General features: G+C 50.5%; 2 protein-coding genes across 4 annotated transcripts in view; one reads left to right on the top strand and one right to left on the bottom strand.

Annotated features, from left to right (window-relative positions):
* YIPF1 (Yip1 domain family member 1) overlaps nt 1-8368 on the bottom strand; it is a 47801-nt gene extending 39433 nt beyond the window's left edge. Inside the window, exons 1-3 of one of the 2 annotated variants that reach the window (XM_084785600.1) lie at nt 8257-8362; nt 7947-8023; nt 7129-7208 (exon numbers count right to left, since the gene is read on the bottom strand). In XM_084785600.1, coding sequence (XP_084641726.1) covers nt 7129-7159 — 31 coding nt within the window. In that variant the 5' untranslated portion in view covers nt 7160-7208; nt 7947-8023; nt 8257-8362. Of the gene's footprint in view, nt 1-7128; nt 7209-7946; nt 8024-8256 lie in introns of both variants that reach the window. The other variant, XM_084785599.1, reaches the window with a different exon arrangement.
* Nucleotides 8369-12416: 4048 nt separating this feature from the next.
* The window catches only part of DIO1 (iodothyronine deiodinase 1), a 365641-nt gene continuing 355036 nt past the window's right edge, over nt 12417-23021 (top strand). For both annotated transcript variants that reach the window (XR_014779950.1, XM_084785601.1), the window contains exons 1-2: nt 12417-12821; nt 22365-22508. Coding sequence is in view for 1 of the 2 variants with exons in the window: in XM_084785601.1 (XP_084641727.1) it covers nt 12485-12821; nt 22365-22508 (481 nt within the window). In the remaining variant the exon portion in view is untranslated. The remainder of the gene's footprint in view (nt 12822-22364; nt 22509-23021) is intronic.

The following is a 23021-nucleotide window of genomic DNA, read 5'->3' as shown; positions in this document are numbered from 1 at the left end:
CAGTGGAAGAGCACACACCCAGCATGCTGCAGATGTGGCTCAGTGGAAGAGCACACCCCAGTATGCTGCAGACGTGGCTCAGTGGAAGAGCACATACCCCAGCATGCTGCAGATGTGGCTCAGTGGAAGAGTACACACCCTAGCATGCTGCAGATGTGGCTCAGTGGAAGAGCACACACCCAGCATGCTGCAGATGTAGCTCAGTGGAAGAGTACACCCCAGCATGCTGCAGATGTAGCTCAGTGGAAGAGTACACCCCAGCATGCTGCAGATGTGGCTCAGTGAAAGAGCACACACCCAGCATGCTGCAGATGTGGCTCAGTGGAAGAGCACACCCCAGCGTGCTGCAGATGTGGCTCAGTGGAAGAGCATACACCCCAGTATGCTGCAGATGTGGCTCAGTGGAAGAGTACACCCCCAGCATGCTGCAGATGTGGCTCAGTGAAAGAGCACACACCCAGCATGCTGCAGATGTGGCTCAGTGGAAGAGCACACCCCAGCGTGCTGCAGATGTGGCTCAGTGGAAGAGCATACACCCCAGTATGCTGCAGATGTGGCTCAGTGGAAGAGTACACCCCCAGCATGCTGCAGATGTGGCTCAGTGGAAGAGCACACCCCAGCATGCTGCAGATGTGGCTCAGTGGAAGAGCACACCCCAGCATGCTGCAGATGTGGCTCAGTGGAAGAGCACACCCCAGCATGCTGCAGATGTGGCTCAGTGGAAGAGCACACCCAGCATGCTGCAGATGTGGCTCAGTGGAAGAGCACATACCCAGCATGCTGCAGATGTGGCTCAGTGGAAGAGCACATACCCCAGCATGCTGCAGATGTGGCTCAGTGGAAGACCACACCCCAGCATGCTGCAGATGTGGCTCAGTGGAAGAGCACACACCCCAGCATGCTGTAGATGTGGCTCAGTGGAAGAGCACACACCCCAGCATGCTGCAGATGTGCCTCAGTGGAAGAGCACATACCCCAGCATGCTGCAGATGTGGCTCAGTGGAAGAGCACACACCCAGCATGCTGCAGATGTGGCTCAGTGGAAGAGCACACCCCAGCATGCTGCAGACGTGGCTCAGTGGAAGAGCACATACCCCAGCATGCTGCAGATGTGGCTCAGTGGAAGAGTACACACCCTAGCATGCTGCAGATGTGGCTCAGTGGAAGAGCACACACCCAGCATGCTGCAGATGTAGCTCAGTGGAAGAGTACACCCCAGCATGCTGCAGATGTAGCTCAGTGGAAGAGTACACCCCAGCATGCTGCAGATGTGGCTCAGTGAAAGAGCACACACCCAGCATGCTGCAGATGTGGCTCAGTGGAAGAGCACACCCCAGCGTGCTGCAGATGTGGCTCAGTGGAAGAGCATACACCCCAGTATGCTGCAGATGTGGCTCAGTGGAAGAGTACACCCCCAGCATGCTGCAGATGTGGCTCAGTGGAAGAGCACACCCCAGCATGCTGCAGATGTGGCTCAGTGGAAGAGCACACCCCAGCATGCTGCAGATGTGGCTCAGTGGAAGAGCACACCCCAGCATGCTGCAGATGTGGCTCAGTGGAAGAGCACACCCAGCATGCTGCAGATGTGGCTCAGTGGAAGAGCACATACCCAGCATGCTGCAGATGTGGCTCAGTGGAAGAGCACATACCCCAGCATGCTGCAGATGTGGCTCAGTGGAAGACCACACCCCAGCATGCTGCAGATGTGGCTCAGTGGAAGAGCACACACCCAGCATGCTGCAGATGTGGCTCAGTGGAAGAGCACACCCAGCATGCTGCAGATGTGGCTCAGTGGAAGAACACACCCCAGCATGCTGCAGATGTGGCTCAGTGGAAGAGCATACACCCCAGTATGCTGCAGATGTGCCTCAGTGGAAGAGTACACCCCCAGCATGCTGCAGATGTGACTCAGTGGAAGAGCACATACCCAGCATGCTGCAGATGTGGCTCAGTGGAAGAGCACATACCCCAGCATGCTGCAGATGTGGCTCAGTGGAAGAGCACACCCCAGCATGCTGCAGATGTGGCTCAGTGGAAGAGCACACCCCAGCATGCTGCAGATGTGGCTCAGTGGAAGAGCACACACCCAGCATGCTGCAGATGTGGCTCAGTGGAAGAGCACACACCCAGCATGCTGCAGATGTGGCTCAGTGGAAGAGCACACACCCAGCATGCTGCAGATGTGGCTCAGTGGAAGAGCACACACCCAGCATGCTGCAGATGTGGCTCAGTGGGAGAGCACACACCCAGCATGCTGCAGATGTGGCTCTAGTGAAAGAGCACACCCCAGCATGCTGCAGATGTGGCTCAGTGGAAGAGCACACCCCAGCATGCTGCAGATGTGGCTCAGTGGAAGAGCACACCCAGCATGCTGCAGATGTGGCTCAGTGGAAGAGTACACACCCAGCATGCTGCAGATGTGGCTCAGTGGAAGAGCACACCCCAGCATGCTGCAGATGTGGAAGAGCACACACCAGCATGCTGCAGATGTGGCTCAGTGGAAGAGCACACACTCAGCATGCTGCAGATGTGGCTCAGTGGAAGAGCACACACCCAGCATGCTGCAGATGTAGCTCAGTGGAAGAGCACACACTCAGCATGGGTAACGACCTGGCTTCCAGTCCTCACACTGCTTCTTGTCTCAGCTTTGCTATGAGCCTCACCTATGACAAGCAGCAAGAGGCTCTGAAAACAATCTCAGCACTAGGGAAGCTGAAGCAGGAGAGTTTGGGTCAAGCTCCACCTGAGCACAGACACGGCGAGGAAGGGGAATTGGGAGTATTATCTTAATAGCCTTTAGCAGGGTACCTGATCCATGGAACATCTCTGCTTCAAGTAAGTTCCTTATCACTAGAAAACATGAGGACCAAAAGGCAAAGTGGAAATAACAGAATAAAGTCACTTAGCCGGGTCACACAAAGGCAGGCACTAGGAGCATCCTGGTGTGTTTCCTTTCTTTGCATAATGAGATTGATGCCAGTGATGATGGCTCTTTCATACAACAGACACTCCCTCAGCGGACAGGGGAGCAGGTCCAGATCTTGGGTGTGCTAACATCTGAGAAACAACTCCGTAACCTGCTTTGTCTACTGGCAACTGTATAGAAAGGGCTTTTTGTATTATAATAGTTAGTGAAGTATATAAGAAATGACAGCGTAGACAAAGCTTTTGGGGGGAGACTATGGGAAGAATGCACTATGGCATCTACATATGAAGATGCTATGGTGAAACCAATTACTTTCCATGCTAACCTGACAAATAGGTAAACAAATGAGCAGAGAGATGAGGGGTCGGAGTGTGAGGCTTTGGGGTAGCCAAGACGGTCGTCTTAAGATGACCACTAACTACTGCAACCACTGTGTAATCATCTGTGCTTGTGTGTTTGCATGTGTATGGGGGGAGGCTGCCATTGACATCGGCCATCTTCCTCCATCACTCTCCACTTTATTTATTGAGGCAGGCACTTTTACTACACCCAAAGTTTGTCAGCTCGGGCTGGTCCAGCTTGCTGGTGTGCCTGTGGGAATTATGCCTGCCTCCCTAGTGCTGGGAGTACAGGCAGCCACCATGCCTGCCCACCACCTTCATGCAGTTCTCACGTTTGCATGGCAAGCACTTTATCCACCGAGCCATCTCCCCAGCCCCAGGGAGCATTTTAAGGCTCTAGGGTGTATCATGCTGCTAAACTGCATCCAAGAACCTTCCCCATTAACTTCCACCCGCAGTGATGGAGACCACTGCTGAGCATCCTGACACTTTGATTAGCTGTGCTGAGTGAAATTTAGGACAGCACTGACATTTCTTCCTTATTTTCCTTTGAGGCAGAACCTCACTACAGAGACCCAGGCTGGTCTCAAACCTGAGATCCTCTTGCCTCTGCCTCCTGAAGGCTGAGATCACAGACAGACACTATCACACCTAGCTTATGTCTGAGCTTTTGAAGGCCGAGAAAGCACCAGCAGGCACCGCTGTGGTGCACACTGTAATCACAGGCTCCAGCAGTGGGGAGGGGCTCTTAGTTAGCTCCTCTTAGTGTCCATCCCACAACTCCATCAATACTGTATGCAGAAAAATCAAAGCAACATGGTTTTTTAAAAAGATTTATTTATTTATTATTATGTATACAGTGCTCTGCTTGCATATACTCCTGCAAACCAGAAGAGGGCGCCATATCACATTACAGATGGTTATGAGCTACCACGTGGTTCCTGGGAATTAAACTCAGGACCTTTGGAAGAGCAGGTGGCACTCTTAACCACTGAGCCATCTCTCCAGGCCCCAAAGCAACATGGTTTAAGAGGCAGGTAGGGTGTAACAACTACTACAGTCTTGTGGCCAACCTCTGGAGTTTAGGAGCAGGAGATGGCCTTCTGTTTCAGTTAAGACTCTAATAATAGCCGGGCGTGGTGGCGCACGCCTTTAATCCCAGCACTCGGGAGGCAGAGGCAGGCAGATCGCTGTGAGTTCGAGGCCAGCCTGGTCTACAGAGCGAGTCCAGGACAGCCAAGGCTACACAGAGAAACCCTGTCTCAAAAGACCAAAAAAAAAAAAAAAAAAAGACTCTAATAATATTCCGGCATGGCGGCGCATGCCTTTAATCCCAGCACTCAGAGAGGCAGGGGCAGGTGGATCGCTGTGAGTTTGAGGCCACCTTGGTCTACAGAGTGAGTCCAGGACAGCCAAGGCTACACAGAGAAGCCCTGTCTAGGAAAAAAAGAAAGAAAGAAAGAAAGACTCCAATTGTGCACGGCCCTGGTCCTCGAGGTAATGATGCTGTGTCTGAATCTTCAGCTAAAGCCTGCACACAATACCCACCCCACAGAGACCTCATGAGATGACGCAAGTCCTAACTGCTGTTTATTGCCAGACAGGGTACTGACATTTGAAAGGATGGCCACAATGCCGTCAAAGGGAGCCACAGGAAGAAGACATACTTAAGTCATTCATATTCAAAAGCAGGAGTTTGCTAGAGGGGAGAGGCCCACCGCAGGAGGAGGAGCAGAGGACGCCATGAAAGCCGGAAGGCCAGAGGGGCCCAAAGGAAAACAGCTCCCAGAGCCGTTGGGGTCAGGAGCTGCTTCTGAGAAAACACCCAACGAGGAGAAGGGCCAGGGGTGCTACGCAAAGGGTTGGGAAGGACTCAGGGGCGGACGAGGAAGCGTGCGCACGCTGGAAGGACAGCAGATGGCACTATCTGGAATGTACGGCGTCTATCTCTGCCATGAGGACCCCACGTATCCTCCTCTGTGCTGGGTACTTTCATCGACCTCCACCCCTTGAGCAAGGCTGTGTGGTGTGAGAGTGACGTCCTCTGCCTCTCCACCCTGGCCTATCTGAAGCCCGTCTTTTGCTTCCTTCTTCTCCTGGTACAGTGACTTCTGACAGAAGGCACCTGAACTCCACTTGTCTACCATTTTTCCTCAGAACAACCCTCCGTGCCACCCTCAGTACCACGTGCTCTTTTCTGAAGCTATACTCCATAACACCATATTTATAGCTCCATCTTTATCACTGTCGCCTCCTCTCAAGTCACCTTGGGCCAACAACAACCTTTGCTGCCCAGTCTACAATCTGGAACATGGGCCAACTTTTAGCCCTTTGAAGAGAGAGAGAGAGAGAAAGAAAAAAAAAAAAAACCAAGCAATATTCTTCCTGCCCCAGGGGCTTTGCAAATGCTGTTCATAAAACTTGCACTTCTGAGGCCAGGCAGTGATGGCGTACGCCTTTAATCCCAGCACTCAGGCAGGCAGAGGCAGGCAGATCGCTGTGAGTTCGAGGCCAGCCTGGTCTACAAAGTGAGTCCAGGACAGCCAAGGCTATACAGAGTGACCCTGTCTCAAAAAACAAAAACAAAAAAAAAAACCCTTGCACTTCCTTGCACTGTACTTTTACTTAGCATGATCAAAAAAGGGCTCCTCAATGAAGCAAGATCTGAAGAAATCAAGTATGAACTATGTGATTGGAAAACAGCACAAAGGCCTAAGCTGGGACTCGGTTAGGTCACAAACCCAACGTGCCAGGGGAGAGTGGGAAAGGACATGAACTCAGAAGGACCAGAGGCAGTGGGATGGGAAGCAAGGAGCCAGAGGGAGTCCGAGATTATAATTCAGATGAGCAGAGCCCAAGGTGACCTTGTACAGTGAACCTGATGGGGTTCTGGCAGGGGATGAGAATCAGACAGATACTTGGTTGATTGTTATTTACATGTATGTATGTGTGTGGCAGTGAGTGTATGTGCCACCCGGGTGCAAGTACCTGTGGAGGCCAGAAGGGGGCGTCAGATCTCCTGGAACTGGATTTACAGATAGATGGGAGTCACCTAATGTGGATGGGTACTGGTAATTCAACCCAGGTCTTCTGGAAGAGCAGCAACTGCTCATACAGGTGGTCCGATATAAGATGGAGAATTATGGCTGTGATAGTATTTGCCCAGGAAGTTATTTCTATTTAAACATCAAATCTTCCTCAGACAGTGGAGAGTCTATGATGTTACAACGCTTGGGTTCCAGTGCTGGCTGTCTGGTTTATTAACTGCGTGACTCCTAGGCACACAGCTTGATTTTCTTTCCAAGTCTCAGTGTCCTTACTGAAAAACTAAGCAGTATGATTACTTTATAAACATGATATAAGAAGGATTACATGAGTTGTCACGTGTAGAGTGTTTTCAACACTGTCTGTACGGCAAGTCCTTAGAAAGCAAGTGGCAACTGCCATTCTCTTGTGATGCCTGCTGCCAACCAGAACGGTTTTGTGAGAAAAACAAGCAGCTGATGTGGCCAGACTAGAAAAGCCTAGGAGTGGCCAACAGCCTCTCAGCAAGACATTTGAAATAAGAACCCTCCCCCCTTTTTTAAAAAGATGTATTTATTTAAGTATACAGTGTTTTACCTTCATGTATGCCTGCCCACCAGAAGAGAGCACCAGATCTCACTGTAGATGGTTGTGAGCCACCATGTGGTTGCTGGGAATTGAACTCAAGTCCTTTGGAAGAGCGGGCAGTGCTCTCAAACACTGAGCCATCTCTCCAGCCCCTGAAATAAGATCCTTTATGCGTCAATAATAAAGTCCACTGGTGTGACAGGGGACGTTGCTATCCTAGGATAAAGGGTGGGCACCCGACTGCCATACCTTCAAACTGCACGTCATCTACAGCTGCCATTCAGCCAGAGGCTCTTCTCCCGAGGGCAAGGAAGAAAACGTTCTCAGCTCTAAAACAAAGAAATAAATAAGTTTAGTAAGCTAGAACAATCTGTGAAAAAGAAATCATAGTAAAAAAAAATTTTATAGCCAGCTGTGGTGGCTGGTGCACTCTCTACATAGTGAGACCCTGTCTCAAAAAATTAAAACAGATTATCACATTTCTTTATCTTCTGTGGCTATGGGAGTAAGTTCTTTTTTCCTTCCACCATATGGGGACCCAGAATGGGGCCATGCTTGGGGACAGCTGCCTTGACCTGCTGAGCAACCTCCTCTGCCACAATGCTCTCCTTTGCCTACTTTTTCAGTAGGGATTGACAGCTTATACAAGGATGACCTCTAAGCATCAGAAATTATTAAAAGTGTTATAAAGGCTGAGGTTGTAGCTCACTTGGTGAAGTGCTTGCCTAGCACGCACAAAGTTCTGAGCTCAATACCCAGGACTTGCAAAAATCTGGTGCATGCCTGTAATCCTGGCACCTAGGAGGTGGAGGCAGGCGGATCAGGAAATTTAAGGTTATATACTAGGCTACTTGGTGAGGCTGGTATAGATTACAAGAGCCGCTCCACCCCCACCCTGCCCCCATTATCAAAAAATAGACTGGCTGCAGAGTCACCCACTGTGTGAATGTTTAGGGACCAGGTGAGGCCTGGAGATAGAAAAAAGTAGAAGGATTTGGGAGGGGTGATGGGGGAACGCATGCCAGTGCAGCCGGGTTTTAGGTCCCAGACCCTGGAGTCACACAGACCTGGGTTTGAGTCCCGATTCTGTTGCTTTTTTTTTTCTGCAGTGTGTGCGCACTCCTCGAGGCCTCAGCTTCCTCATCTGTAAAATGGGTTCGTGATGGGGTCTAGACCATTCTATAAGATCGTGCCTGTAAAGCGCTTAGCGCAGAGCCAGGCATTTAGTAGCGTTTGAGTATTGGCGACTCTGTAATTAGCAGTCAGGGACCTGAGGAAGCACAGGCAGGCTTTCGGGGTGGGGTGGGGAGGCTGAGCAGCAGCGGCCCGGGCAGGTATGAGATTCCCCAACTGGCCCAGAAGCCCAGACGGCCTCACCTCGCAGGGAGAGAGGGTCCAGCTGTCCAGGGAAGGTTGGGGCCTCGGATGCTCAGCACAGGTGACCGTCCAGCCCGGCTCCCGGAAGCCGGAGATCCGGGGGTGGGGCTAGGGGAGTGGATTTCTCCGCCTCCTCCGGGCAGAGCACCGCCCCTTCCTTAAAGCAAGCGCTGCCAAGGACTCCCGAGCGCAGAGGCGCGCCCCGCCCCTTTTTTTGTAGCGCTTAAAGAGACCGGCGCAAATAGGGCTCGTTCTCAGAAGGTGGGGAGTGTTTTACTTATTGTGTATACGTTTTCATATGCAAATAGGGCAGTGAAAAATACTTGAGAAAAGGAGAACAAAAAAAGTCACAAATTCCAGGTTTCTCTGATCATGAAAACTTAACCAACAAGGAAGACTCCATAGCAGACGGCTTATGAATAAAAGGAGGCCTCAGGACCACTGTTCACAGGGGATCGGCAGGGGGCTGGCCAGGGATGGCCTCCCTCAGCTGTGTCACCCAGCTGTCTGACAGTCACCTCCCAAACAGCAACATTGGAATGGTCTGCCGAGCAACCGGTGTCCTGCCTCCTGCCGGGGCCTGGTTAATGTTTCCCCGGTTTCCTCCAGGCTCTGTCTGCGTCCTCCTCACAGCGAGAGCCGTCTTCTCCCTTGAGACTCCTGTTGCTCTATTAATCCTCTGGGCGTCCCTCTGAATTGCTACTGTTTGTTCATCTTTGCCAGCCTGTGAACACTTTGGGGACAGAGAGACTTGGAATGATTCTGGTCTCTGGGTGGCCAGCACCAGCCAACGACTGTAGCACACAACTAACTCTTCACAGTTCTCTATCTCAGGCTGAGACGGTCTAGAGACAGTTCCTGCTGGCTGGAGCAGTGTAGACAGCAGACACTTGATTGCCTTTGGCTCACACAAGGAGACCAGTGTCTTTAGCCTCACCACACCAGGCCACTCCCCATTTGACTTCTAACACACTCTGCATATTAATTACTATTGATAATGCTTTTCTAACTGTCAGATGTAATTAACAACACCTTAGTCATTATAATGCATATGAAGGGGCTTTTTTTTTTTATCCAGACAGGGTTTCTCTGTGTAGCCTTGGCTATCCTGAACTTGCTTTGTAGACCAGGCGGGCCTCAAACTCACATAGGGTGTTTTAATGGCCCTTATACCATTGCAGACTGAGCTGTCCTCTTCTGTCAAAGGACCTCTGAGAGACTCATTTGTTCCTCATCACTCTTAGGAGACAGGGGCCACGCCCTGATTAAACGAAACTCAGAGCGACAGAGTAGAGGTTGTACAGGAGCACAGACTTCCTGCAGATGCCAGTCATCCAACACCTTCAGACACCACTTCTTGTCTTTTTGGCTCCAACTCTCGCCTTCTAGACACTTCTCTTCTGACTGGTGGAGGCTGGGTGTTAGGCTGCTCAGATGCCACCTGAGAGGAATCTGCCTCAGGGCTCTTCCACAGGGACCCCTCACAGTCGTACATATGTACACACACTCCACAGTGCACGTGTGAAAATCAGAGGACAATATTGTGGACCAGGTCTCTCCTTTCAGCTTTTGTGGGCTCTGGGGAATCAGACTCAGGTCATCGGGTTTGCACCCAAGGGCCTGCTTTTGCTGAGCTCCCTTGCTGGCCCTTGTTTATATGGTGGTACATGCCTGTAATCTCAGCACTCGGGATGCAGAGGCAGGTGGATCACTGTGAGTTCGAGGCCAGCCTAGTCTACAAAGTGAGTCTAGGACAGCCAAGGATACACAGAGAAACCCCGTCTCAAAAAACAAAAAAAATAAAAATAAAATAAAATGTATAAGTGTGTATCTACTGCCTGCATATGTACATGTGTAAGTGTGCATATGTGTTTGTATGTGTAGAGGCCAGAGGACAATCCCAGGTGTCTTTCTTTTTTTTTTTTTTTTTTTTTTTTTGGTTTTTCGAGACAGGGTCTCTCTGTAGCCTTGGCTGTCCTGGACTCACTTTGTCGACCAGGCTGGCCTCGAACTCACAGTGATCCGCCCGCCTCTGCCTCCCGAGTGCTGGGATTAAAGGCATGCGCCACCACGCCCGGCTCCAGGTGTCTTTCTTGAGGACTCATCCGCCTCCCTTGAGCCAGGGTTTCTCACTGAGCTGGAGCTGACCAACAGTCGGTGGGCCCCGGGTATCCACATGCCTCTGCCTTTGAGTGCTGGAATTAGAAGCATCCTGCACCACACACAGCATCTTTATGTGGGCTCTGGGGATCAAACTCCATGCTTATATTTACAAGGCAAGCAGTTTTCGGACTGGGCCATCTCTTCAGCTCCTATGTAGAGTTGTATTAAATGTATTGACTTACTTTATCTAATTGACCAAGGCTAATTTCTGAATCATGGTTACTAATGACTTTGAGATTAGTTTTATGGTTAATGAAGCTTTGTCTTGCTTTTATTTTTAAGGTTCTACTAAATTTTTTCTTTCTCTCTTTTTCTTTTCTTTTCTTTCTTTCTTTCTTTCTTTCTTTCTTTTTGTTTTCCAACAAAGGTCAGTGAGATCCAAACTGGTCCACCCTGGCCTTAAACTTAAGAGTATTGAGGTTAAAGGTAAGTAAGTGCCCCTGTGCCCAGCTTAAGAATTTCTTTTTAAAGATGTATTTATTTATTATTTATGTATACAATGCTCTGGCTGCATGTATACCTGCACGCCAGAAGAAGGCATCAGATCACATTATAAATGGTTGTGAGCCACCATGTGGTTGCTGCGAATTGAACTCTGAACCTTTAGAAGAGCAGCCAGTGCTCTTAAACTCTCCAGGACAATATTTTTTTTTAAGTAGAACAAATGAATTTTATAGATGTTTTTTCTAGACTAAATGAGGAACCATATTATCTTTCTGTTATTAAAATGGTGTGTAGCTGGTGTTGATCCCAGCACTCGGGAGGCAGAGGCAGGAGGCTCTTTGAGTTCAAGCCTGGTCTACACAGACAGCCAAAGCTACACGGAGAAACCTTCTCTCAAAAAACCAAAAGAAAAAAGTGTATAATAAAATACAAATTCAGGCTGGAGAGATGACTCAGTAGCTAAGAGCACTTGCTGCTCTTCCAGAGGACCTGCGTTCAATTCCTAGCACCCACATAGCAGCTCACAACTGCTGATACCCTCACACAGACATACCTGCAGTTAAAATACCAATGACAAAAAATAAAAATAAATAATTTTTTAAATGGTAAATTTAGTTTTGATGAAAGACAGAGGGAGAGGGGTAGAGAAGGGTTGGAGGTTAAAAACATTTTTTGTCCTTGCAGACGACATGTGTTCTACTCCTAGCACCCACATGTCAGCCATCCATAACTCCAATTCTAGAAGATTTTATACTCTCTTCTGACCTCCTCAGGCATACACAAGGTACACAGACATAATTTAAAAGGCAGCTAACATTAAAAGCTAGTCATTTAAAAGAGCTGACCTTGAATGAAACCCCAGATGTTGCACTTCTCTTCTCTTTCTTTCTTTCTTTCTTTCTGTCTGTCTTTCTTAGTTCTTCTTTGAGGCAGGGTCTCACTACACAGAACTTCCTAATGTAGACCTGGCTGGTTTCAAACTCACAGCGATCCACTTGCCTCAATCTGAGTGCTAGCTTTAAAAGTGCCACAACAGCAGCAAGAGATCTTTTAACAGGGTTCCTTTTTGTTCTTTTTTTTTTTTTAAATGACTGTATCTGGGCGTGGCCATGCACATCTATAATCCTAGCACTCAGGAGGCAGAGGCAGGCTGATTTCAGTAAGTCTGAGGCCAGCCTGGTCTACAAAGAGAGTCCAGGACAGCCAGGACTATAAAAGAAATCTTGTCTTGAAAAAACAACCAACCAACCAACCAACCAACCAACCAAAAAGACTACATATTAATTGTATAAGATAGTGGGATTCATTGTGCCTTAACAGAGTAATCTATTCAAGTGTTTGGTTTGTTTGCTTGTTTTTAATCAGTCAGAGGGAAGCCAAGAGTCTCTCAAAAGATAGCAAAGAATCTGGGAAGATAATTACTAAAGAGATCTCTATGCACGTGGTTTGGAATTTTCCGTCCAAATTGACAGCAAGGCAAACACCTGCTGCCCTGGCAACCTCCTCTTGTCAGGGTTGGTGACGGTGCCCTGCACCTTTGTCCAGCTCCGCCCAGCGTTGTCTGCCTGGGGCCTCTCTGTCAGTCCATGGGCCTCAGAGCCAGTTCTGACCCCGTGCTGAGATGGGGCTGTCCCAGCTATGGCTGTGGCTGAAACGGCTCATTATATTCTTGCAGGTCGCCATGGAGGTGGCTATGGGCAAGGTGCTAATGACACTCTTCCCAGGGAGAGTCAAGCAGAGCATCTTGGCCATGGGCCAAAAGACCGGGATGGCCAGTAACCCCCGATTCACCCCCGAAAACTGGGTGCCGACCTTCTTCAGCATCCAGTACTTCCGGTTCGTCCTGAAGGTCCGATGGCAGAGACTGGAAGACAGGGCTGAGTGTGGGGGCTTGGCCCCCAACTGCACCGTAGTCCGCCTCTCGGGACAGAAGTGCAACATCTGGGATTTCATTCAAGGTCAGCTCAGGGGCTTGGAATAGTAGGGCCGGGTGGGGTGGACGGGTGCATTGGAAAGCACCAAACTTTGTACCACTGCTGAGTGCTCCCACCGGGCTTCTGGTCCTCCTGCTCAGCGGTGGAACCCTCCCAGATTTTCTCCCTTGGCTGGCATCTTTCCAGGGCTCCTATCACAAGCCATCCACTCTGGCCTTCCAGCCCCTGGATGTAGGTCGGCAACTCACCTGTATCTGGTGAAATCCTTCTCAGCCTCCAGCCTGACATACAGTGCCATTTCCTGCAAGAAGCCAGCCCTGACTTCCCCCAGCTTATCCTCTTTATATGCCAACTAGCATCCCAAGCTTTGCTTTATTGACACTGAAGGTTTGCAGTTATGAGTGGGTACCTAACTTTCACCTGCCACCCTCGCTAGTCTATAAATCCCACAGCGGGGGCCAATAACCCACCAGAGTGGCCCCCATGTCCGATGTGGGCACAGGGTAGTAGTTTGTGCAGGATTTCCCAGACCTCCATCCTCTTCCCCACCTGGCATAATGGTTGGTTTGGGTTCTGGAAGCCCTAAGTAGTCCTTGCTGCTCCTCTTCTGGCAGAAGGTTTGTCTGTCTACGCTCCTTTATTCTTTTCCGACCCCACCTGATGGCTGCCAGATCGCTCTTTGCTAAGGCCACCCAGCACAGCACGCTACAACAGCACACTTCCACATTCAGAGGAACCCTGGCCTCAGACTGATGTTCACAATCCTCCCTGGTCAGGCTTGGGATTTTGGCCCCCACATTATTTCCAAGATTCCTCCATGCCAACTCCACTAGAGCAATGTGGGGCTTTGCCCATCTTGGGCTTGGCTACTGTGTGCGTTTGCTAACACTGCGGATGACTTGGAACACCCTTCTGTGTGGCCAGCCGCCTTCCCCTAAGCCCCAGGGCCACCTCTCAGTCGCATCTTCAGACTCTATAATGAGAGAAACGCTGTCTTCCTGCTGGACCCTGCCCACTCCTTCTCTCAAAGAACTGCCTTTTCCTGCCCAGCTCCTGCTCCCCGCAGCAGAGTTCCCCCTGGAAACAGCTGTGTCTGACTCAGTTAACCCCAGGGCTCCGAGGCAGGGGGATAACACCAGTTTGGGAACCCTCACATCCCGTGTCAGCTTCCTCTGATGCCACAAGACAAGGGGCGCAGGAAAGGTCTAGAAAGGCTCTGGGGTTTAAAAGCATATATGTCCCCCCCCCCCCCGTCCCCCGCAACACACACTTCTCTCCAGAAGGAAAGCCGTTGGTGCTTGTGATGATTCCTAAGATAACTCAGTCCCCTCGTTCTAGAAGGAAAATGGAGAGAACTGAGAGGCCGAGCTGACGAGTGAGCGAGTGAGCGAGTGTCAGATCGAGCCAAGTATCAGCTTTCTTCCTCCCATTTCTTAGTGCTTTCTGACAGACATTCAGGGAGCAGCCCCTATGTGCCAGACTTTCAGCTAGACACCAGGAGCCCAGGCAAGATCCTGCTCCATGACGCAAAGGCGTTAAGGCTCCACAGCAGAGGTGAACGGAACAAGCAAGTTCAACGGCCCTGTGACGTGCAGGGTACAGGGAAAGCCTGACTGCCTGCAGGGCTTGGAAGGCTTCCTGGAGGAGGTGTGTTTGGAATTGAATGTGAATTTTGTAGGCTGAGGAGAATGTTCAGAGTAGAAGAGGAAGGGCAAGTCTCTCTCTCTCTCCCCACACTCAGTAATGAATTTAAACCATAACATGAAAAGGACTTTAATTCACTCAGCCGACAGTTGGCACATAAGCATTAGAACGAGAGCGATGGGAGCGGCAGCTTTGATGCCGTGTCTACTGTGTGCCAGGCACTGGTGGGACAGAACAGTTTGCTGCTGGATATCAACCTAAAGACCACTTCCCTGGAAGCCACACGCCTTGGGGCCAGTTCACAGAATCCACTTGTATCAGTTAACTGTCCTTTCTTAGTTAAAACGAATTGTTTCCCAGGGGTGGTGCAAACACCTGTTGTCTCAGCACTAGGGAAACAGGGACAGAAGGATTGGGGTGCAGAGCCAACCTGGGCTATATAAATGAGACTGTCTAAAAATCTCCTGGCAGGGTGCATGGCTGAGTGGTAGTGCTGGCCTAGCATACACAAGATTCTAGGTTTTATCCCCAATACCAAAATAAGACCCAAATAGAGCGCTCAGCAAATCAGGCATGGTGGTAGGTGTCTATGACCTTTGAACCCTGGAAGTAGAGGCAAGAGGATCAGAAATTCAAGGTCACGCCACCTAGAGAGTTGTAGACCAGCCTGGGCTACATGAGACCCTGATTAAAATAAGGAAAGTGGGATGTAGTGGACTAAAGAGGTGGCTGCGTAGTTAAGAATAGTTGCTACGAGCCAGGCGTGGTGGCGCACGCCTGTAATCCCAGCACTCAGGAGGCAGAGGCAGGCGGATCGATGTGAGTTCGAGGCCAGCTTGGTCTACAAAGCAAGTCCAGGACAGCCAAGGCTACACAGAGAAATCCTATCTCAAAAAACCAGCTTTTCTAGAAAGCCTGAATCCACGTTGGGCAGCTCACAACGGCCAGTAACTCTGGCTCCATTGGGTCTACCTCCGTCATCTGGCCTCTGCATATGCATACACCCACACACGCATATAACCCCCCCAAGCACATGCATGTGCATGCACAAGCACACACAAATACATGTTCTTTTTAAGAAAAGAGAAGGGCAGAGTGTACAGCTTGTCCCTGATCCCTGCTGCTGTATCAGAGAGCAAACGATGCAAGAGGCAGCGATAGACCACCTAACCTTCATGTATAAAATGGAGTTGACTGTCAGCACATTGACCCAGCATGCCCTGCAGTCACAGATGTTGGTGAAACAGACATGAATGCCACTAGCCAATGCCCTACCTAGCACACCTCACAGCCCAGAGGAGAAGGTTCTGGAGAACTCAGGTTCCATGCCTGAGTGGCTGGGGAAAGCTGCAGGGAATAAATACACTGCAGAACTGACAGGCGAGCAGCCCTGAAGCCCTGGGGCAGATGAGGACAAGGGTTCAGGGAACCGCACAGGACAGAGGGCAGGGGCAGCTGAGGTCTCAGATGTGGTAACTGGGTGCAAGGGGAGGCTCCTGAGGTGCTCAGGGACCAGAGCTGGAGAGCGTCCTGTCTAGCTACCCGAAGGCACACACACTCCTGAGGGTGTTAGCTAGACGGATGGGGGAGGGCTTCCAATTAGAGTTAATCAACATCAATGATAGAGGCATCCCACAACTCTTCCGAAACCTCGCAGGCCTTCGAAACACTCGGCAGGAGGCTTTGGGTATAGACTCACTTTAGAGCCACTGCTGGGGGGGCCAGGGTGATCCCTGACCCCTTTCACTGCGTCAGATGGCAAAGGGCTAGAGTGGTAAAGAGCTGAGTCGGCATCCGTCCAGCAGCGAGTTCTCAGTAGACTAGGAACAAGAGCTTGCACTCCCAGCCTGCTTTCTACTGTTGAATGAGACGCTGGGGCTTTAGAGAGACTCTTGGCCATCTCCGATCCCCTGCATGGCCCTGAGCCGTTAAGGACACACGTGCGCGGTGTGCACACACTCCTCCAGCGTGGCTCTGCAGTCTCTCCAAGTACACAGAGGAGGGAGCGAAGGTAATGGTAAAAGGAGCTTCCCTGTGGGAGGGAGCCTGGGAGGCTCACATGCTGGCCCGGGAGGCGCGAGCGTGAACCCAGTCCAGTCGCACTCTAGAACTGTTTTCCTGTTCGTACATCACAGCTGACCTAACTTCAAGTCCTTACCTGACTCTCTCACAGTGTGGACTGTGGCCTGTGGACATTAGCAGGGTGCCAGCCGTGAGCACTCACACTTCCTCCTGCTGCTGCCAGGTGGACAGGGCACTAAGTTTAGACTTTGCCCTGGCTGCTCATCACCACGTCAACCATGCTCTAGATAATTAGACGGATGGTCCTGTCCCTTCAAGGGCCGGTTGAATTTTTGCCCATTAAAAGCAAGTTCACAGAGAGCCAACATTTTGAGCTGCTCCTGACCTGAAATCACTTTTCTTATCTGAAGAGTGGCTTGGTAGGGTCATTGCAGTTTCAGTGACCAGCCGCTTGTCAATAGCTGGCCTCAGAGCCTCCCCTGCCAAAGCCTGGGCCTCCCTGTCACATGGGGAGAAATCATTATGCAATCAACCATCAGGGACAGAGAAGCCTCCCTGCTCTGAGGCCTCCCAGGGCCTCCTAGGAAAACAGTCTGTGAACCAGCGAAGGAGGACTGCGTGTCTGCAGAGGAACCAGCCTGCCTTCCCCTCACACTGGAGGCTTAAACTTTAGGGATCCATCCATTATTCAGGTGTGGGTGTGTGTGTGTGTGTGTGTGTGTGTGTGTGTGTGTGTGTGTGTTTACATGTACACACACACACACCACAATGCACATATGGAAGTCAGGGAACAGCTCAAAGGAGTGGGGTGTCTCTTCCCACCATGTGGGAATCAGACTGAAGTTGGCAAGCTTAGCAGCAAGCACCTGTACATCAGAGCCGTCTTGCCTGCTCCAAATTAGGAAACAGTAACTACTTGTGCTTCTCCCTTTATGGACTATTAAAAAATTCAAAGTCAAATGTATAACTCTGTTATAATGAAAACACAGTAGCCAGGGACACAGCTCAGTAGAACTCTTGCCTAGCATGTTTGAGGCCTTGGGTTCGACCGCCTGAATTGCCAAAAAAGTAAACCGAATTTCAAAGGTGCACGGCGCCTTAGAACCTCTTTGCCCCATGTCCCCTCCTGCTGTGCACTCTCCAGAGGCCATGATCTCTTCCCGTGGTTACTATTTGCTGTTTTAACATATGTGCACGCTGCTTCCAAGCCTGTGCAGAACAAGGGAGCCGTGCAACTGACGATGACGTGAAACACAAGCCAGCAGACAGCAGGCCCTTGGGTTCTGCCTGCTCCCTGCCTGTGCATCAGCTGCGGCTCCCACTTCCCAGCGCCGTACCCACTCTGCCGTTCTTTCCTCACAGCAGCCAGGGTGCTAGTCAAGCACGGATCTCATTGCTACACAAAGCTAGGGGTGTCTGCAAGAACAGACCCTGTTCTGGTTTCCTTAAAAATTAGTTTTATTACATTTAAATTCTTATTTTTATATGTGGTGTGTGTGTGTGTGTGTGTATGTGCATGTATGTACATGTGGGTGGGTACAAGTGTTCTATAAGTGTGCCATCGTGCATCTGGAGAGTGTCTTGTGGTTGGCAAAACAATGCAGCGGGTAAAAGGGTCTGTAGCTAAGTCAGACAACCTGAGTTCAATCCCAGGACCCACATGGTAACAAGAGAGAACAGACCCTTGCAAGATGTCATCTTCTGACCTCCACACAGGTACACACATACACACACACACACACACACACACACACACACACACACACACACCTCTACCTACACGCACACCCCTACCTATACACACGCACACACTTACACATACACACCTACATATACACCCTACCTATACACACACACACCTACCTACACATACTCCTACATATACATACACACCAACACATACACACCTACATACACACCCACCCACCTACACACATGAATACACCTATCTACACACATGCCCCTACCTATACACACACACACACACACACACACACACACACACACACACCAAGGAACATATGAGAAGGAGCTTGGGCTCTTAGAACTAAAAGCAGCTGGAGTCTTGAGGATAAGCTGTCTTTGAACATCAACACTGAGCACCCGATCTTGCAGTCACCGTGGTTGGGATGCCCATCGCCATCACTGAGGGTACCACCCCCGAGCTGTGAACGAGTTCTTCTATCTCAGGGACTTCAGAATAAAAAACCTGGATGGGGAGTGCTGCCTGGCACTGTCTGCTGGGGCGGAGGGCACACCTGCTTCTTTTGTCTTCCACAGAGCGAGGCTGGGCACACCGTCCCATCAGCTATGTGCAGAACAGACCTTGCAAATGAGAAAAGAGACAAAGGAGCCAAGCGGGCAGGAATTGTAGCTTATACCCACCACCCTTGCTTTATAGCTCCAGGACTTCCCACCACAGCTAGAATAAATCCCAGTGCCTCTTGCCCTGGCCCACTGCACGCTCTGCCAACTCCTTCCTTGGCCCCTCTCCTGCCAGGTTCCACACAGTGGTCTTGGAGATCCTTAAACAAACTGGGCTTTGTCCCTCCTTGAGGACTTTGTACACTGACTCACTTTGCCTGAAATGCCCTTTCCTTTCGTCCTTTCCCCAGGCCTGCTCTGTTCCTGTCCTTCACCCCTCAGGTTGAATGACAGCTCTCAGAGGCCCTCCCTGCTCCCCCGCCTCCCCCCGCCTGCAGTGGGCCTTCCCTTTACTATCTCTTTCATCACACGCATCGCAGTTTCACAATGCTTTGCTTACCTGTTTACTTGCAGTGGTCCACCTCCCTGATAAGCAAACCTCACACTACGTGGAGGCAGACTCCTGGTGGCTTCCTTCGCCACAGACTTTTGGCTGCAGTGGCAAGCCTGGCGTACTGTAAATGCTGAATAGAGGCTTACAGACAGAACACGAGTGTGCTCAAAATGGGGCACGTGAGGATGGACCCTTAGGGTCAAGGAGCAGTCTGGCTGAGGCGGCTGCTCCAATAGGCCATGTCACCATGCAGGGCCAGTTAGCCGCCAACAGATGTGCGCTGGGGCTCAACAGGTTTTCAACTTCAGCCAGAGAAACCTCAGGGCACAGGAGGGGCTCCCAGGGCTTTCCTCAGCCTTGACTGAGAAATTACAGAAGGCTCCTGCCTAGAGCTGGCGTCGTCCCTTGAGACCAGGGACTGCCACAGGGTCTCACACTCAGAAAGGCTTATTCTTGGGGATCAATACTCTGCAAGTTAGCTTGAGATTCTCAAGATTTCATCTTTGTTGAAAGGTGGTGTTGTGAGACAGGATCTCGCTACATGACTGGCCTCAAGCTCACAGCAATCACCTGTTGTTAAAAAAGAAAGAAAATCCCAAACATTCAGTTTTACCGATAAGCTGGGAATAGTGGCACATGACTTTAATCTCAGCACTTGGGAAGCAGAGGCAGGTGGATCTCAGTGAGTTCCAGGCCAGCCAAGGCTGTTACACAGAGAAACCCTGTCTTGAAAAACCAAAAAACAGACAAACAAACAAAACCAAACCAACCAATCAACCAAAACAAAACAAAACAAAACAAAACAAGAAAACCCACAAAATAAAGCCTAACAGACAATTTTACTAATAAAGACTCAGGAGCCAGATGCAGGGGTGAAAACCTGCTAGCTCAGAGAGGCAGAGAAAGCACCCAGATGAGCTTCCTTCTCACCAAAGTCCCAGAAGAAAAAAAGCCCTATCTCCTTCTCCACACTGTCTTAAATACTCTCAACACAATGTCCTTTCCTTCTGTTAATGTGTGTTCACTCCCTGTCAACTGGCTGCTTGGTCGGCCTCTTGACTTGGTGTGTGTGAGGGCTGAACCACACCACAAGAAACAGGTTTTTGCCAGTGCACAATCTCAGTGGAGGTCACAGTGGGATCAAATATCCTGCAGCAATCACCTGCTTCAGCCTCCCCAGTTCGGGGACTATAAGCTTGTCCCACTATGTCCAACCATGATTTCATCATTGAATCTGCATTCGGTTGTCAAGCCTTGTGGCTCGATGGCTGAGCTCTGAGGCTTGGCTCCTCAGCCCACACAAGTGTGAATGTCTGAGGCATGCTCTCTAGGACGCACTCTTCTATCTCTGGGTGTGCCTCCCTGCTCCCACAGTGACTGCTGCAACTTTCTGCCCCAGAAGGGGCAAGATCACTGAACACAAAGGGCAAGATCTAGTGTGAGCATCCTCCAGTGGCTCATGCTGTTCCCACCAGGAACTGACACTGATATTGTGCCATTTGGCAAGTGACTGGCAGAGACATGGAGGGGCAGGCTTCTTGTCAGTCAGCCTCTACCACAAAGAGGTACCTGGGTCATCCGGGAAGAGAGGAGGCTATGCCCCAGGGGAGGAAGGAAGTGCGGGGGAGGGGCAGGCCGCTGGGTCAGCGTCTGTGCTCCTGGCTGAGAGTGGGAGTTGTTTGTGCGCACTCCTCGTGGCTGGAGGAGAGGAGAGAGACCTGCACAAAGCCCACTGAGCTACGGGGCTGCAATGTGACTATGGGGACCTGTTGTCGTCCTTCCAACATCCTTGGGCTTGGGAGAGTATGGCAGTAAATAGCGGCTAACTGAAACACCTGCCGGGTGGTGAGAGAGACCACAGAAGGCACGAGGAATCTGTAGGGCAGACTTAGCAGCAGCACTTGCTTTGTTTTTTTGATGCTCTTCATTTTGAAGTAGTTCATACCCCTGTTCCCTTTGGGGTGCCCTCTTCACCATGTCACTGCTTCAGAGCACAAGGAACAGACACAAGCTCCTCGCCACAGTATTTACTGAGCATCTCCTACGGGCCAGGCGCCATGTTAAGCCCTCATCAACATTAGTTTACTTAATCGTCATAATGATCCTGTAGTGTATGTATTCTCTTAAGATCTAGTTTTTATTTCATGTGTGTGTGTGAGTGCCTGTGTGTATGTATGAACGCCACCCGTGGGCCAGGTGCCAGAAGAGAGTGTCTGATCCCCTTAACTGGAATTGTAGGTGGTTGTGAACCACCTAACGTGGGTGCTGAGAATGGAACCTCAGCAAGATCAAAGCGCTCTAAACTGCTGAGCCATCGGTCCAGTTCCCTGTGGGGAATGTGTTATCATGTCCCTTGAAGAAACTGGGGTGCTCCTAAGAGAAAGAGCACTGACTTGCAAGTCCAGACACCGATGTTCATTTTATTTCTGCCACTGACCCGCTGTGTGTGTGTGTGTGTGTGTGTGTGTGTGTGTGTGTGTGTGTGCTGAAGCAAGCCCATAAACTTCAGACGCTTTGTAAAAGCAAGAGAGAATTGCCAGGCATAGTGGTGTACTCAGGAGGTGGATCTCTGTGAGTTCAAGGCCAGCCTGGTTTACATAGTGAGTTCCAGGCTAGCCAGCACTATATAGTGAGACCTTGTCTCAAAAAGGGGGGGGGGGGGCTAAGCCCGGCTTGGTGGGGGCATGCCTGTAATCCTAGCACTCGAGGAGGCAGAAGCAGGCAGATCTCTGTGAGTTTGAGGCCAGCCTGGTCTACAAAGCAAGTCCAGGACAGTCATAGCTACACAGAGAAACCCTGTCTTGGGGGGGGAGGTGGGGTGGGTAACTGCATACCTTAAATATTAGCAATCACATCTCATAGAGGATGGGTATCTGCCTACCTTATAAACTACAGTCTACAAGGAAGGGAGTCTTATTATTTTGATTGGCATCTGCAGTGGTCATTGAGATGCCTAACAAAACCTCTGGTTTCAGAGGGGCAAAAGCCCCTAGCCCCCACTAGTCATGCTGCCTAGGCTCAGGACTCACCACACAGGGACAGAAGAAGCAGAATTAAATGTGATGGGGGGGGGCAGGGGGAGATGGTACACGTGGGAAGAAATGATGCAAGTTGTGGCTCCTGATAGTTTCTTCCTATTGCAGGCAACAGGCCACTGGTGTTGAATTTTGGCAGTTGCACCTGACCTTCATTTCTTCTCAAATTTGACCAGTTCAAGAGCCTTGTAGACGACTTTGCCTCCACAGCAGATTTCCTCATAATTTACATCGAAGAAGCTCATGCAACAGGTACAGAAAGACCCTCTGCCCCTACTCTTCCCCCGCCCTTCTTTCTCCCGTGGTCCAAGCCCATCTTTGTGGCTGAGAAGGGGAAGGAGGGAGGGAGAGTGGGAGGGAGAGAGGAAGGGAGGATCGGAGAAAGCCTGCGCTGGCTTTCCCCGCTGCCTCTCTCTCCACAGTCAGCTTTCAACAAGGGCATCCAGAGCAGAAGTCCAAAGAGGAACTTAGTTAAGGGGGAGGGGGGGTTCGAGGGAGGGCAGCTGATTTGAGCACGTTGACAAGGAACTGAGACCTGGTGTGACACAAATGAAAAATGGCTGCCCTGTAGCTGTTTTTCAGGATGTCTCCTAAGATCAAAGGGACACATATGGCCCGTCTGCATCACAGCTCATCAGATTCCCCCATTCTCCTGGGGGGGGGGGGGAAACGCTGCTAAAGCATATGCCTTCACAGATCTGTGTTGAGTTCTAGGAGATGCCACTGCCCCTGGTCTGAGGACCACTGCTAAAGGACAGCTCTTAC

The sequence above is a fragment of the Acomys minous genome (genome assembly GCF_964271855.1).
Source record: "Acomys minous genome assembly, chromosome: 6".
Lineage (NCBI taxonomy): Eukaryota > Metazoa > Chordata > Mammalia > Rodentia > Muridae > Acomys > Acomys minous.
This window is presented reverse-complemented; position numbering and strand designations above follow the sequence as displayed.